Raw genomic sequence first — 17,597 nt, 5'->3', positions numbered from 1 at the left:
CTACAATATTCATATGATGTATTTGGCAACGTATGGATTATATTTGCTGCCATATTTACAATAGGCTTTAGTCGGGCCTATGTGAAGACAATATTTTGTTCTATTTAATGTCCAGTCTTTTTGACATTCATTCTTGAACAATATTTGCAGCATGTGAATACCCAACTAGACATTCGAGACAGCTTAGTGATTTTGTAAATTTAAGGAGAAGCTTTTTCTACATGATCATCAAGTTGTTGGCTGCTGTTAATCAGCATCCTTGGGCAAAACAGATAAGTGGATTATGTCCTAAAACATCTTGAATTATTACTGATGAAGGATATTTCGTCCTGAATATGAAACAAATTTCATTATGGCTACCAAGGGTGTCCACACGGTTGGGTTGAAAATTGAAATTTCATTTTTAAGTATTTTTCTAAAAAATTTATTTTTTCAATTTTTTCCCCAAAAAAAATAATATTTGACATTTAATTTAATTTTTTTTTTCAAAAAATTCCAAATCACCAAGCTCCCCGCCAAAAAATCAACCTTCAGGGTTACTTTTTACCTGATTATTTTGCTGAGTTACGACTCAATCAATATCGAATGTCTACTCATCCGAGAACAAATAAACACAATTTCTGTTATGCTTGATAAAATTCAAAAGGGACCCACCACGTTCGTAACGTAGTTATCTGTGCCTTTGAGACAGGAAAACCATTTCTAAATATCTCAAATAATTAAACTCCGTCATTTACGATTAATTCATACATAGTGGCAGGATATTCAGACTTCTTCACAGCAAGTTCAACCATGGACATCCCTGCCTTTATTTCAAACTCATTTTCATGCTATGTAAATCAAGTTTTATCGGATGTTCTGAGGGAGGACGATTCTTAAGGCCCCCCCATTTTTCTATTCCATGCACTTACAGACATTGTAAACCTCCAAGCGTACTTTTTCCTCCCAAAAACATGACGTCAAAGGAATATTTTCCGAACAGACATTTGGCTGAAAGAAAATTAACTGAATTTACATTTTGCCCAAGGACCATTTGGGACATTTGGCCGAAAATTGATATTTAATTTATGGATAAATGCTCTTTACTGATATTATCCTCGTTCGTTAATCCATGGGTCTTTTCCAATATATATAATCCATCATGTCTCATGATAACTAATTGAATTCATCTACCCCTGCTTCCTTGAGTATCAAAGAACCCTTCCAGTATCCAAAATATACCCCGAACCTCAAGTTGTACAGCTGTAAATAATGCTATTTTAAGGCGGCCATAGATTCGACCCCAAAAAATTTTAGCAGAACCGTTTCTGGAGACTTTGGAACCAACATGGAAAATTTCAGAAGAATCCATCCATTAGTTTCTTTGAGGCCGAGTACTTCAGCTGCAAACCCTAAGAGTCAGAGTGTATTTCGAGATTTTATGAAATTTTCTTGTTGCTCAAGTATGGACGATGAAGAAATTTAAGTTGCCTCAGGCACAGCAGTTCACCTGCATAACCCGTGGTTTGGGGTGTATTTTATAATAATAGTAAGTGTCCTTGCTACCAAGAAAAACGGTGAGGGTAAAGTTTATATATAAGTAAGACATAGGTTATATAGCATTTGAACAATACCTATTTATTTATCAAAATATCATTTTAAATGGAATTAAAATATAGAATCGCATATATCAATATATTAAATAAATTTCTTCTGCCAAATGTTTCAAATGGTCCAAGGGGGAAATGTAAATCGTAATTTTATTTTAAAACAATTATAACTTTTAAATGTATACTTAGATAAACAATTACACATATCTATATTAATAAAACAAAGCTTGGGTCATGTCGACACCTACTAACTCCAAGCAATACCCTGTTTTATGAACCGTAAAGCCTCTAATTCCCAGCTGTTCGATGATGTCAATGTTGATAAAAGTAGCAACGTGTAATCTTTTTACTTTTTTAAAAGTAAACCATAAATATCCTTAAGGCCTTGTTTTAAAGATACTGTTGTTTTTTTTGTTGTTTTTCTAGTTAAAGCAACAATGTAATAAAATATTTTTATATACCTCAAAAATTCAATAAAAAAGGTGATAAAAGACTTTTTAAAGATTTAATATATAGAAGATATCTAAACTATGGAAATTTATTTTTATCAAAATGTATTTTTCGAGACTAATTTAAATATAGAGCATTCCGATTAAGTCACAATTCAAGGGAATCAATTGTTACAAAAATTTAAATTTTTATGTAGGGAACGCTAAGAAATGAATTTAAAGGATTTTTTTCTATTTTATTAAATAGATTTGTATTATTAATCAACCCTTATTCTTTTTATAATGAGAATTATTATGTCTAACTGAAAATAACAAAATTAATGAATATAGGAAAGTGTGATTGAGATAGAAACAGTTTACTGTAAAAAAAGGGGACATTGGATATATATAAAAAGGAACTTTTACTGTTGCGTATGTGACGCAAAGGAATGGAAGGCGTTGGGTGTTGTCTCATTACATATAATAATATCTTATGAAGTTGGGCTTTTTATTATTATCATTCAAGCGTATAAAGGTTCATCCACACGACAAAAAGTCAAGCAGTTCTTTACTGACTATCAAACAAAATAAACATCAGCAATAGCATGAAGGTACTTGGAAACAAACTAATATAACATACAAACATCTAATCATTCACTTTTTTATCAGGTTTTCGTTGTTATTTCCGCTCTTTGGCTCTTGCCTCTGCTAACCAATCCAGCCATCAAACCATCCAACACGGACATGCTGCTCCCGTCCACACATCCATCCACAGACCTCATGGTGTTCATCATGCTTCCGTAGTCAGCCAACCCGCTGCTGATCCCTCTGACGTGCACAACCCCTACACTGCTGACTACAAGCCCATTGCTGCTGTCCACGCACCAGCTCATGCCCCAGTTCACGCTCCCTATCACCCTGCTCCTTACCATCCAGCTCCTTATCACCCAGCACCTGCTCCATACCACCCAGCCCCTGTTGTTCACAGACCAGCTCCTACCACCCAGCTCCCGTTGTCCACAAGCCTTCTCCCTATCACGCTGCTGAGATCTACGGTGATAGTCCCGCCGTCTACCAATACGGATATGCTGTTGCTGATGACTATGCTGGAACCAACTTTGCTGCCAACGAGAACAGAGACGGATACTCCACCAACGGTGAATACAGAGTTGCCCTTCCCGATGGCCGTACACAAATTGTTTCCTACAACGTGGCTGATGCTTACTCTGGATATGTTGCTGATGTCAGATACGAAGGAGAGCCTCATTACGACTCCTACAAGCCTGCTCATAAGCCAGCTCCCTATCACCCTGCTCCCTATCACGCCTAAGTGAAACTATTTATTTATCCTAGATTTTATTCTCAAATTTATATATTTATTTGAAATACAGTGCTGAAGTATACTTCGCAAAACGTTATCTTGCAATATAATTAATTCAGTGGTACATATATTTCTTCATACATATTTTTAAGTTGGGTAGTTGCAAAATAATTGCAAGAGTGACATCCATAAAAACCATTGATGAATGGTTCCTCCATTCATTTCTATTTACGTAATAGAACCTATAAATAAGTTAAATCCATCAGTTACTTATTTTAGTAATCTTTGAGGTTTTCACTCAATTCAAATTAACATATTTTTATGATTTGGAATTGTAAAGTAGAAAAAAATTAAATAACATAGAAGTAATAAGTATGATCCCCACAGTGAGGGAGTGTCTCCCATTAAACAATAAAATTTCACCAATTCTGGGAGCTTGTGTTCAGTCCCAGCTTCAAACGGTTGTGTTGTTCACAGAAGAAGACAGTATTAAAGGATTGTTCGAACCACTGTTGTGAAACACAAGCTGGAAGACTATCGGCACCCTATACATAACAAATCTTCTTGGTCGATTTTGGCGCATTTTTACTTTCCGGTCGTAAAATTTTAAAATATTCGAGGCGCTATAATCGACTGAATCGACCAAGCAGAATACCATTCATTAATTATATATTTAACAAAAATCTTTATTAATCTTTTTCTGATCCATAGCCAATCTCAAATTTATTTTATCTATTGGGCCGCCGTTGCCCTCACAGATGGTGAAGAGCCTCTTCTGAAAAGTGTTACAAGTATTGCAAATGAAGTTTGGATACATGGGAGCCCACTAATCGTAGACAGAGGCCTTCATGGCTTCGACGTTTGAATGACTGGCTCTACAGGATCTTTTCTCGATGTGCGACCAGAAAGAAAATTCGAGAAGATTACCTTCCAGAATGTATGGTGGCCGCATTCTGGTTTCTCAGAGGGTGTTGTTGTTAGTTATGAAGATATGTCAGTACAGTTATGTGATTTTTTTAAATTTATTTTGCGTCTCCTGATAAAAAGAATTTAGTAAATTTTCTCCATTGATTGTTGTTCAGGTCTACAATATTCATATGATGTATTTGGCAACGTATGGATTATATTTGCCGCCATATTTACAATAGGCTTTAGTCGGGCCTATGTGAAGACAATATTTTGTTCTATTTAATGTCCAGTCTTTTTGACATTCATTCTTGAACAATATTTGCAGCATGTGAATACCCAACTAGACATTCGAGACAGCTTAGTGATTTTGTAAATCTAAGGAGAAGCTTTTTCTACATGATCATCAAGTTGTTGGCTGCTGTTAATCAGCATCCTTGGGCAAAACAGATAAGTGGATTATGTCCTAAAACATCTTGAATTATTACTGATGAAGGATATTTCGTCCTGAATATGAAACAAATTTCATTATGGCTACCAGGGGTGTCCACACGGGTGGGTTGAAAATTGAAATTTCATTTTTTAAGTATTTTTCTAAAAAATTTATTTTTTCAATTTTTTCCCCAAAAAAATAATATTTGCAATTTAATTTAATTTTTTTTCAAAAATTCCAAATCACCAAGCTCCCCGCCAAAAAATCAACCTTCAGGGTTACTTTTTACCTGATTATTTTGCTGAGTTACGACTCAATCAATATCGAATGTCTACTCATCCGAGAACAAATAAACACAATTTCTGTTATGCTTGATAAAATTCAAAAGGGACCCACCACGTTCGTAACGTAGTTATCTGTGCCTTTGAGACAGGAAAACCATTTCTAAATATCTCAAATAATTAAACTCCGTCATTTACGATTAATTCATACATAGTGGCAGGATATTCAGACTTCTTCACAGCAAGTTCAGCCATGGACATCCCTGCCTTTATTTCAAACTCATTTTCATGCTATGTAAATCAAGTTTTATCGGATGTTCTGAGGGAGGACGATTCTTAAGGCCCCCATTTTTCTATTCCATGCACTTACAGACATTGTAAACCTCCAAGCGTACTTTTTCCTCCCAAAAACATGACGTCAAAGGAATTTTTCCGAACAGACATTTTGCTGAAAGAAAATTAACTGAATTTACATTTTGCCCAAGGACCATTTGGGACATTTGGCCGAAAATTGATATTTAATTTATGGATAAATGCTCTTTACTGATATTATCCTCGTTCGTTAATCCATGGGTCTTTTCCAATATATATAATCCATCATGTCTCATGATAACTAATTGAATTCATCTACCCCTGCTTCCTTGAGTATCAAAGAACCCTTCCAGTATCCAAAATATACCCCGAACCTCAAGTTGTACAGCTGTAAATAATGCTATTTTAAGGCGGCCATAGATTCGACCCCAAAAAATTTTAGCAGAACCGTTTCTGGAGACTTTGGAACCAACATGGAAAATTTCAGAAGAATCCATCCATTAGTTTCTTTGAGGCCGAGTACTTCAGCTGCAAACCCTAAGAGTCAGAGTGTATTTCGAGATTTTATGAAATTTTCTTGTTGCTCAAGTATGGACGATGAAGAAATTTAAGTTGCCTCGGGCACAGCAGTTCACCTGCATAACCCGTGGTTTGGGGTGTATTTTATAATAATAGTAAGTGTCCTTGCTACCAAGAAAAACGGTGAGGGTAAAGTTTATATATAAGTAAGACATAGGTTATATAGCATTTGAACAATACCTATTTATTTATCAAAATATCATTTTAAATGGAATTAAAATATAGAATCGCATATATCAATATATTAAATAAATTTCTTCTGCCAAATGTTTCAAATGGTCCAAGGGGGAAATGTAAATCGTAATTTTATTTTAAAACAATTATAACTTTTAAATGTATACTTAGATAAACAATTACACATATCTATATTAATAAAACAAAGCTTGGGTCATGTCGACACCTACTAACTCCAAGCAATACCCTGTTTTATGAACCGTAAAGCCTCTAATTCCCAGCTGTTCGATGATGTCAATGTTGATAAAAGTAGCAACGTGTAATCTTTTTACTTTTTTTAAAAGTAAACCATAAATATCCTTAAGGCCTTGTTTTAAAGATACTGTTGTTTTTTTTTGTTGTTTTTCTAGTTAAAGCAACAATGTAATAAAATATTTGTATATCCCTCAAAATTCAATAAAAAGGTGATAAAAAGACTTTTTAAAGATTTAATATATAGAAGATATCTAAACTATGGAAATTTATTTTTATCAAAATGTATTTTCGAGACTAATTTAAATATAGAGCATTCCGATTAAGTCACAATTCAAGGGAATCAATTGTTACAAAAATTTAAATTTTTATGTAGGGAACGCTAAGAAATGAATTTAAAGGATTTTTTTCTATTTTATTAAATAGATTTGTATTATTAATCAACCCTTATTCTTTTTATAATGAGAATTATTATGTCTAACTAAAAATAACAAAATTAATGAATATAGGAAAGTGTGATTGAGATAGAAACAGTTTACTGTAAAAAAGGGGACATTGGATATATATAAAAAGGAACTTTTACTGTTGCGTATGTGACGCAAAGGAATGGAAGGCGTTGGGTGTTGTCTCATTACATATAATAATATCTTATGCAGTTGGGCTTTTTATTATTATCATCCAAGCGTATAAAGGTTCATCCACACAACAAGAAGTCAAGCAGTTCTTTACTGACTATCAAACAAAATAAACATCAGCAATAGCATGAAGGTACTGGAAACAAACTAATATAACATACAAACATCTAATCATTCACTTTTTATCAGGTTTTCGTTGTTATTTCCGCTCTTTTGGCTCTTGCCTCTGCTAACCAATCCAGCCATCAAACCATCCAACACGGACATGCTGCTCCCGTCCACACATCCATCCACAGACCTCATGGTGTTCATCATGCTTCCGTAGTCAGCCAACCCGCTGCTGATCCCTCTGACGTTCACAACCCCTACACTGCTGACTACAAGCCCATTGCTGCTGTCCACGCACCAGCTCATGCCCCAGTTCACGCTCCCTATCACCCTGCTCCTTACCATCCAGCTCCTTATCACCCAGCACCTGCTCCATACCACCCAGCCCCTGTTGTTCACAGACCAGCTCCCTACCACCCAGCTCCCGTTGTCCACAAGCCTTCTCCCTATCACGCTGCTGAGATCTACGGTGATAGTCCCGCCGTCTACCAATACGGATATGCTGTTGCTGATGACTATGCTGGAACCAACTTTGCTGCCAACGAGAACAGAGACGGATACTCCACCAACGGTGAATACAGAGTTGCCCTTCCCGATGGCCGTACACAAATTGTTTCCTACAACGTGGCTGATGCTTACTCTGGATATGTTGCTGATGTCAGATACGAAGGAGAGCCTCATTACGACTCCTACAAGCCTGCTCATAAGCCAGCTCCCTATCACCCTGCTCCCTATCACGCCTAAGTGAAACTATTTATTTATCCTAGATTTTATTCTCAAATTTATATATTTATTTGAAATACAGTGCTGAAGTATACTTCGCAAAACGTTATCTTGCAATATAATTAATTCAGTGGTACATATATTTCATCATACATATTTTTAAGTTGGGTAGTTGCAAAATAATTGCAAGAGTGACATCCATAAAAACCATTGATTAATTGTTCCTCCATTCATTTGTATTTACGTAATAGAACCTATAAATAAGTTAAATCCATCAGTTACTTATTTTAGTAATCTTTGAGGTTTTCACTCATTTCAAATTAACATATTTTATGATTTGGAATTGTAAAGTAGAAAAAATTAAATAACATAGAAGTAATAAGTATGATCCCCACAGTGAGGGAGTGTCTCCCATTAAACAATAAAATTTCACCAATTCTGGGAGCTTGTGTTCAATCCCCAGCTTCAAACGGTTGTGTTGTTCACAGAAGAAGGCAGTATTAAAGGATTGTTCGAACCACTGTTGTCAAACACAAGCTGGAAGACTATCGGCACCCTATACATAACAAATCTTCTTGGTCGCTTTTGGCGCATTTTTCTTTCCGGTAGTAAAATTTTAAAATATTCGAGGCACTATAATCGACTGAATCGACCAAGCAGAATACCATTCATTAATTATATATTTACCAAAAATCTTTATTAATCTTTTTCTGATCCATAGCCAATCTCAAATTTATTTTATCTATTGGGCCGCCGTTGCCCTCACAGATGGTGAAGAGCCTCTTCTGAAAAGTGTTACAAGTATTGCAAATGAAGTTTGGATACATGGGAGCCCACTAATCGTAGACAGAGGCCTTCATGGCTTCGACGTTTGAATGACTGGCTCTACAGGATCTTTTCTCGATCGATGTGCGACCAGAAAGAAAATTCGAGAAGATTACCTTCCAGAATGTATGGTGGCCGCATTCTGGTTTCTCAGAGGGTGTTGTTGTTAGTTATGAAGATATATGTCAGTACAGTTATGTGATTTTTAAATTTATTTTGCGTCTCCTGATAAAAAGAATTTAGTAAATTTTCTCCATTGATTGTTGTTCAGGTCTACAATATTCATATGATGTATTTGGCAACGTATGGATTATATTTGCCGCCATATTTACAATAGGCTTTAGTCGGGCCTATGTGAAGACAATATTTTGTTCTATTTAATGTCCAGTCTTTTTGACATTCATTCTTGAACAATATTTGCAGCATGTGAATACCCAACTAGACTTTCGAGACAGCTTAGTGATTTTGTAAATCTAAGGAGAAGCTTTTTCTACATGATCATCAAGTTGTTGGCTGCTGTTAATCAGCATCCTTGGGCAAAACAGATAAGTGGATTATGTCCTAAAACATCTTGAATTATTACTGATGAAGGATATTTCGTCCTGAATATGAAACAAATTTCATTATGGCTACCAAGGGTGTCCACACGGGTGGGTTGAAAATTGAAATTTCATTTTTTAAGTATTTTTCTAAAAAATTTATTTTTTCAATTTTTTCCCCAAAAAAAATAATATTTGACATTTAATTTAATTTTTTTTTCCAAAAAATTCCAAATCACCAAGCTCCCCCGCCAAAAAAATCAACCTTCAGGGTTACTTTTTACCTGATTATTTTGCTGAGTTACGACTCAATCAATATCAAATGTCTACTCATCCGAGAACAAATAAACACAATTTCTGTTATGCTTGATAAAATTCAAAAGGGACCCACCACGTTCGTAACGTAGTTATCTGTGCCTTTGAGACAGGAAAACCATTTCTAAATATCTCAAATAATTAAACTCCGTCATTTACGATTAATTCATACATAGTGGCAGGATATTCAGACTTCTTCACAGCAAGTTCAACCATGGACATCCCTGCCTTTATTTCAAACTCATTTTTATGCTATGTGAATCAAGTTTTATCGGATGTTCTGAGGGAGGACGATCCTTAAGCCCCCCCTCTTCTATTCCATGCACTTACAGACATTGTAAACCTCCAAGCGTACTTTTTCCTCCCAAAAACATGACGTCAAAGGAATATTTTCCGAACAGACATTTGGCTGAAAGAAAATTAACTGAATTTACATTTTGCCCAAGGACCATTTGGGACATTTGGCCGAAAATTGATATTTAATTTATGGATAAATGCTCTTTACTGATATTATCCTCGTTCGTTAATCCATGGGTCTTTTCCAATATATATAATCCATCATGTCTCATGATAACTAATTGAATTCATCTACCCCTGCTTCCTTGAGTATCAAAGAACCCTTCCAGTATCCAAAATATACCCCGAACCTCAAGTTGTACAGCTGTAAATAATGCTATTTTAAGGCGGCCATAGATTCGACCCCCAAAAAAATGTTAGCAGAACCGTTTCTGGAGACTTTGGAACCAACATGGAAAATTTCAGAAGAATCCATCCGTTAGTTCCTTTGAGGCCGAGTACTTCAGCTGCAAACCCTGAGAGTCGGAGTGTATTTCGAGATTTTATGAAGTTTTCTTGTTGCTCAAGTATGGGCGATGAAGAAATTTAAGTTGCCTCGGGCACAGCAGTTCACCTGCATAACCCGTGGTTTGGGGTGTATTATATAATAATAGTGAGTGTCCTTGCTACCAAGAAAAACGGTGACGGTAAAGTTTATATATAAGTAAGACATAGGTTATATAGCATTTGAACAATACCTATTTATTTATCAAAATATCATTTTAAATGGAATTAAAATAAAGAATTGCATATATCAATATATTAAATAAATTTCTTCTCCCAATTGTTTCAAATGGTCCAAGGGGGAAATGTAAATCGTAATTTTATTTTAAAACAATTATAACTTTTAAATATATACTTAGATAAACAATTACACATATCTATATTAATAAAGCAAAGCTTGGGTCATGTCGACACCTACTAACTCCAAGCAATTCCGTGTTTTATGAACCGTAAAGCCTCTGATTCCCAGCTGTTCAATAATGTCAAGAGTGTTGTTGCCAGGTTGGATAAAAGTAGCAACGTGTAATCTTTTTACTTTTTTTTAAAAGTAAACCATAAATATCCTTAAGGCCTTGTTTTAAAGATACTGTTGTTTTTTTTGTTGTTTTTCTAGTTAAAGCAACAATGTAATAAAATATTTTGATATACCTCAAAAATTCAATAAAAAAGGTGATAAAAAGACTTTTTAAAGATTTAATATATAGAAGATATCTAAACTATGGAAATTTATTTTTATCAAAATGTATTTTTCGAGACTAATTTAAATATAGAGCATTCCGATTAAGTCACAATTCAAGGGAATCAATTGTTACAAAAATTTAAATTTTTATGTAGGGAACGCTAAGAAATGAATTTAAAGGATTTTTTTCTATTTTATTATATAGATTTGTATTATTAATCAACCCTTATTCTTTTTATAATGAGAATTATTATGTCTAACTGAAAATAACAAAATTAATTAATATAGGAAAGTGTGATTGAGATAGAAACAGTTTACTGTAAAAAAAGGGGACATTGGATATATATAAAAAGGAACTTTTACTGTTGCGTATGTGACGCAAAGGAATGGAAGGCGTTGGGTGTTGTCTCATTACATATAATAATATCTTATGAAGTTGGGCTTTTTATTGTTATCATTAAAGCGTATAAAGGTTCATCCACACGACAAAAAGTCAAGCAGTTCTTTACTGACTATCAAACAAAATAAACATCAGCAAAAGCATGAAGGTACTTGGAAACAAACTAATATAACATACAAACATCTAATCATTCACTTTTTTATCAGGTTTTCGTTGTTATTTCCGCTCTTTTGGCTCTTGCCTCTGCTAACCAATCCAGCCATCAAACCATCCAACACGGACATGCTGCTCCTGTCCACACCTCCATCCACAGACCTCATGGTGTTCATCATGCTTCCGTAGTCAGCCAACCTGCTGCTGATCCCTCTGATGTTCACAACCCCTACACTGCTGACTACAAGCCCATTGCTGCTGTCCATGCACCAGCTCATGCCCCAGTTCACGCTCCCTATCACCCTGCTCCTTATCATCCAGCTCCCTACCACCCAGCCCCTGTTGTTCACAGACCAGCTCCTTATCACCCAGCACCTGCTCCTACCACCCAGCCCCTGTTGTTCACAGACCAGCTCCCTACCACCCAGCTCCCGTTGTCCACAAGCCTTCTCCCTATCACGCTGCTGAGATCTACGGTGATAGTCCCGCCGTCTACCAATACGGATATGCTGTCGCTGATGACTATGCTGGAACCAACTTCGCCGCCAACGAGAACAGAGACGGATACTCCACCAACGGTGAATACAGAGTTGCCCTTCCCGATGGTCGTACTCAAATTGTTTCCTACAACGTTGCTGATGCCTACTCTGGATATGTTGCTGATGTCAGATACGAAGGAGAGCCCCATTACGACTCCTACAAGCCTGCTCACAAGCCAGCTCCCTATCACCCTGCTCCCTATCACGCCTAATGAAACTATTTATTTATCCTAGATTTTATTCTCAAATTTATATATTTATTTGAAATACAGAGCTGAAATAGAAAATTGTTCGTTTTTGATAATGTTAAGTGAAGAAGATTGAATTGCCTTCCCTGTTTCTTCTCCAATAATTGTTGCATCATGCCTTCCCGTATATAAATTTTACGAGTAATGGATCCAAGTTAAAACTTGTTATTGGATTTTCATTATAATTAATGATTCATGATCCTGTTTAAGTCATCTATTTTTCAAGCCATTCCTATCATAGATTTGGCTTCCTATTTCATAATAAATTTCTATTTTGAAATTTACATTGTTATTTAATTAATTATTCTTGAAATAATTAAAGTTCTCATATATTTTTGTATAAAACCAAACATAGGAAATTATATATTTTTTAAACATTTGAGAGCTTCCAAATATATATATGTTTTCACTTTAATCACAAGATCATATAGTACCCACTAAAAAATTAATTTGAATTTTTAAGTGGTTTTTGTTCACAAAGTGCCCAAGAATAATCATTTTACATAAATTGTAGTAATTAATATTATAATTATTTAGCATATAATCAAATATCTTAATTGTCATTACAAAAAAAAAAAAATGTTATGTTAAGCAGCTTAAAGTATTTGTAATAGCCTTCAAGTTATCATGTTTATGCTAATTTTAGCCACATTTTTATTTATGATTATCCAAATGAAAATCTTCAAAGCTTGAATAGATAATAAATTCACTGTGAAGTTATTTCACTAAGAGTAACTTTTGTACTCTGGAGACTCTCATAACAGCTTATATTTTTCAATGCAACATTTGATTCACTCATATTTGACAAACTATACGCGTCTTTTTTGTATTGAAGCAGAATTTGGTGAAATAACGAGACCTAATTCACTTTGATTTCTAAGAAAATGCTTTCCAAATATTGATTTTTTGAATGATTGCCCGTATAGGATATGATTTGAGGTATAGTTTGATCATTAGGCTTAGGCTTTAGATGTTACTGGCCTGAATACTCGTTACTCAGCCAAACACTTTTGCTCACTAAAAACTCGTCCGAAAAAAAAAATAATATTTTTAAAGAATTCTGGAAACTTGTAATTTAAAAATTATTTTCGTAATTTATTTACCAAAATTAACTTTAACTAAAAGTTAGTATCACTAATTTGAATCATGATTATAAACGGAATTGAACAGTTTATATAGTCGACTCATCAATATTTTAAAATAGTCGGGATATAACTTATAACCAATATGTTTTAGTGGTACTGATTCTTATGATAATATGTAGAAAAATAAAAGATTTTAGACGGCTAATATTTATTTTTTAGATATTCATCTTCTTGGAGAGGGAAAGTTGATTTAAAAAAAAAAACATTTATCAAATACAAATATATACTTAAACTTTAACCAGTAGTTTATTCACTTCAATTTGTAATTGCTATTTAAACAAAGAAGAATAATGATAGTTACTAAATTAATACTCTGCTACTAAAAAAATTATAATTGCTAAAGGAATGGGGATTATGTATAAGCTTAAATCTGAAGGTATATGCCAAATGAATCAGTAGCTAGTAGATTGAGAATCAAATTTGAGCATTCAGATTTATGAATTTCAAAATATTCATTTATTAATTATAATTTCTCTATATTAATACAGACAGGTTTGTCATAAGTCTATAGGTTAAGGAGTATTTTTGAGTATTAATTAACTGTGTAATTCCATGGCATGTCGATTACTCCGCTTTTAAAATAAATTATATAAAGATTACTTTTAAAACGAAATGGAATTATTAATAAACATTGCTCGTCAACAAGTTTTTAAGTTAAATAATAATACATAAGAATCGGAATCGTAAATTTAACATTATTTTTCCGATGCCGATTTCAGAAAAAATCACCCGCTTCTCCGATTTCTCATTCCGATTAATTGTATCATCACTAATTTAGATTCAAATCAACAAATAAATTGGAATATTGAAGAAGAAATCTGAAGACTCAAACAAGATTCAATAAAAATATTCAATGACTTGGACTTAGGACCGTCAGTTCTAACAAAAAAAGAATAAATATAGTTTAAGTGACGTCATCAAAGATGGAACTTAATACGTTTTAGCACTGATATGTAGGATTTGACTGGACATTATCGACCGGACTGAATAAATAAGGACTAACATAACACTATTTATATCCTGAATTTTTTAGTAGGATTTCAAATATCTGAATGGAGGACCTTTAGGGTCCTATACTTCGTATCAAATGTTGAGTCAATCTTAATAAAAATTGTATTAACAGATTGTTGTTACTGAACGAAAGATCTTCCAATTGACTCTATTGAGCCCATAAATTACATTATAATTCATCTTGTCACACATAAAAACTGGACAAATAATTAAGATTTTTTATCGTGTTTTAAAGAATGTTGATCGTTTCAGAAGTTTATAAAGAGCCTTGTATTCTCAGACAAATTGGTCTTAATCAAGAGATATTGCTCTCTTGAGTGTGAATATGTACAGGGTTATATCCAATTTAAGGATAATGTACAATACAATTATTTCCCCAAAATTAATGAAAGAATTTATAAATATTTTAATCTTACATGAAAGGACCTGTAGTGAAGTCAATCACTCCTGTTTCAACCATAGCCTCCAAACTGTCCCCCAAACCTGGGAAAGACCTTGTTGAGGAACTCCTTGTCCATGTTGAACACTGCCTCAAGTATGGACACCTGCAAGGTGTGAACAGTGTTATGTACACGTTTAATGAACTCTTTCTCCACGATTTCCTACACATAGTAGTCCAAGGTGTTCAGATCCTGCGATCTAGGAGGTCACATTTCCTTTTTCTTCGTTTGGAGTGCTTCTTTTTAAAGACTCAAAACGATCATGAGTCTTCTTGGTTGGTGTTTCCACCCACGAGACTCCTTTAAACCAAAGGAAACATCTTAGACGATTGATTTGTCAAAAAACTCAATAATGTGCTTGGACGTGCACCCGGCACAGAGGCACGCAATAATGGCTCCATAGCGTTGATATTTGGAGGAAATCTTCAGGATTTTGTACTTTTTCTTATACAGTTTTGTCAGCTGATTCAGATAACTACACTTTTATAAACATCGATCTCAGGGTTGCCAAGAAGTTAGTATCTAAACATGTTCCATATTTAAAATCCCCCACATGTATATATGACTAGATAAAATTAAGTCTTTTTCTAGAAAATCAGGCTTTTTTAAGTTAAAATATTATACTTTCTGACGTCATGTTTCCACCTTGACTTTTCCCTATATAAAGGGACGGAATGCATTCATTTGAAATATAAGCCAATTAATTCTAATCATATCTGGAGTGGCGCCAGATCTACTGTACAACCTCATCAGTGTGTCCAGTAATATTTCAAGGAAAAAATAAATTGGCATGTTCATAATTTTATTTATTTAGTTCTGAAATACATCATTTTATCTTCTTTATTTATAAGCCTCGTGGTGTAATGTATATCTCCACCAAACATCAACATTTTAATAGTAAAATAAGTTCACTTTTGAATTAAAATAGATACTGAAACAAACTCTTTTGACCTATGTATCACATACATATAGTCTTCAATAAAGATTTTTACATACCCCCATAACAAAAGAAATTACCAAAAATGAGTTATAGTATGTAATTTTTGTTATGAGGCTCTTACCCCCCGATTAAATACCCCCCATCATTTAACCCCCCACAAATTACCTTCTTTTACCACGTAGCAATTAACCCTCAAGCCAACTACCCCTTGAACCATCTAACCTCCCCCAGCATTTTATCCCCTTATACAATAAATAGCAACCAAACATTCCATCTTTTAACAAGCATACAAACGTAATTATTAATTTAATTTAATGAAATAAGTATTAGTTATGTATTGGACTTCTCTTGTAATGATCACTTATAACTTCTTGAAAGTCAAAGAGGAGTTTTCAATTAACTGTACGTCTATTTATACACTTTATTGATTGTTATTATAATAATTAATAGTATAATAATAATGTATAATTTTAGATACAAGTTAATGCAATTCATAACGTCATAGCATATTTGAAAAGTGGGAAACTACATCTCGACTATAATCTGGAACCAAACGAGATGATTACGAAAATTGAGGAATTGATTTTTTCAAATGTCTTGTATACCAATAAGTTAAAATTTGCAAATTTTGCTCATGACCATCAATAAGAGTGGAGAAAGACTGGGATATACAATGCACCTTGTTTATATGCGTAGTAAAATTATAGGATGATCTTTAAATTGATTGAATTAATAGCTTAGAAAACGTCTAACTTGATAGTTAAAAAGGCCTTCCTTAATGTGCAAGAAAATAAAAAACGCAGGAGACATAGTGATCCTGGAGGAAATGGAAGAGTGAATAAACTGTCGAATGTATCTTGAATATATTGTTTGTGTCTCAATCCAAAAATTATTGTATTTAAAATTATATTTGTATCTACAATATTGTAGCAAGTAAATGTAGATTTCCTTTCTGTATTATTCAGGGTGAAATATTAAATTTACTAACATAAATTATTGAATTAATTGTTTAAACTGATGAATTTGTCTTTCAAAAATATAGGAACCAACTTCAATTTGTGTACAAGATCATTATGTAGATTTATATCAATTAATTTAATTCAATTACATTCAAATAGCTAATTAATATGAAATATTATTCTTCGGTTGATCCTTCAATACTAATGCGATGAATTCATAGAGTCAGTATATTTGCGCAATTAGTCAAATGGATTTGGAGTCAAATAATTCAAATGTTGGGATTTAAAGCCAAGATTACAAAATATTATTCGACACTATAAATTAAGAATAATTGATTGTTAAATGTGTGAATTTTTAATAAAATTGTTTATATTGATTTTTTTTTTTCTTCTTTGCAAGATTTAAAATTTAAATTTAATATGTATGGTATGATTCAAATAGTTTCTTGAGGTTGGATTTATAATATCTAGAGATCTCAGCTCTAAATCTACAGGTATTTTAAAATTTGCGACTCCAAATCATAGTTAAATATGTATATTTTCTGTATTCCATACAGACTCTATGTGTAAATAACTTATGACCCCTAATTATTACTTAATGGGAATTCGATGTAAAAAAAAGGTATAGTTGCTTAAAATACCATGTGATGTTGAGAAAAATTTACAACTACTACAAATAATTATAATTTTACAAAATTAATATGAGTTTATCAAGTAGAATTTTTCATCAAAAATAGTTAGTATTTTGAAACTTTCCATTACAAATATGCCGTTGATATTACTTGAGAAGTAATGTTTTTGTAATATCGAAACACATATATTC

General features: G+C 33.4%; 2 protein-coding genes across 2 annotated transcripts; both read left to right on the top strand.

Annotated features, from left to right (window-relative positions):
• Positions 1–6,981: 6,981 nt before the first annotated feature.
• LOC121130053 (uncharacterized) lies at positions 6,982–7,850 on the top strand. Its single transcript, XM_071893698.1, has 2 exons — positions 6,982–7,043; positions 7,100–7,850. Exons 1-2 carry the CDS (start codon positions 7,038–7,040, stop codon positions 7,760–7,762), a joined length of 669 nt encoding a protein of 222 aa, XP_071749799.1. The 5' UTR covers positions 6,982–7,037; the 3' UTR covers positions 7,763–7,850.
• A 3,544-nt stretch (positions 7,851–11,394) lies between these two features.
• On the top strand, positions 11,395–12,318 carry LOC121130045 (uncharacterized). Its single transcript, XM_071893699.1, has 3 exons — positions 11,395–11,487; positions 11,546–11,867; positions 11,903–12,318. Exons 1-3 carry the CDS (start codon positions 11,482–11,484, stop codon positions 12,241–12,243), a joined length of 669 nt encoding a protein of 222 aa, XP_071749800.1. The 5' UTR covers positions 11,395–11,481; the 3' UTR covers positions 12,244–12,318.
• The last annotated feature ends 5,279 nt before the right edge of the window (positions 12,319–17,597 follow it).

This window comes from Lepeophtheirus salmonis, chromosome Z (genome assembly GCF_016086655.4).
Source record: "Lepeophtheirus salmonis chromosome Z, UVic_Lsal_1.4, whole genome shotgun sequence".
Lineage (NCBI taxonomy): Eukaryota > Metazoa > Arthropoda > Copepoda > Siphonostomatoida > Caligidae > Lepeophtheirus > Lepeophtheirus salmonis.
Note: the sequence above shows the minus strand (reverse complement) of the source record. Positions and strands in the feature narration are given on the sequence as shown.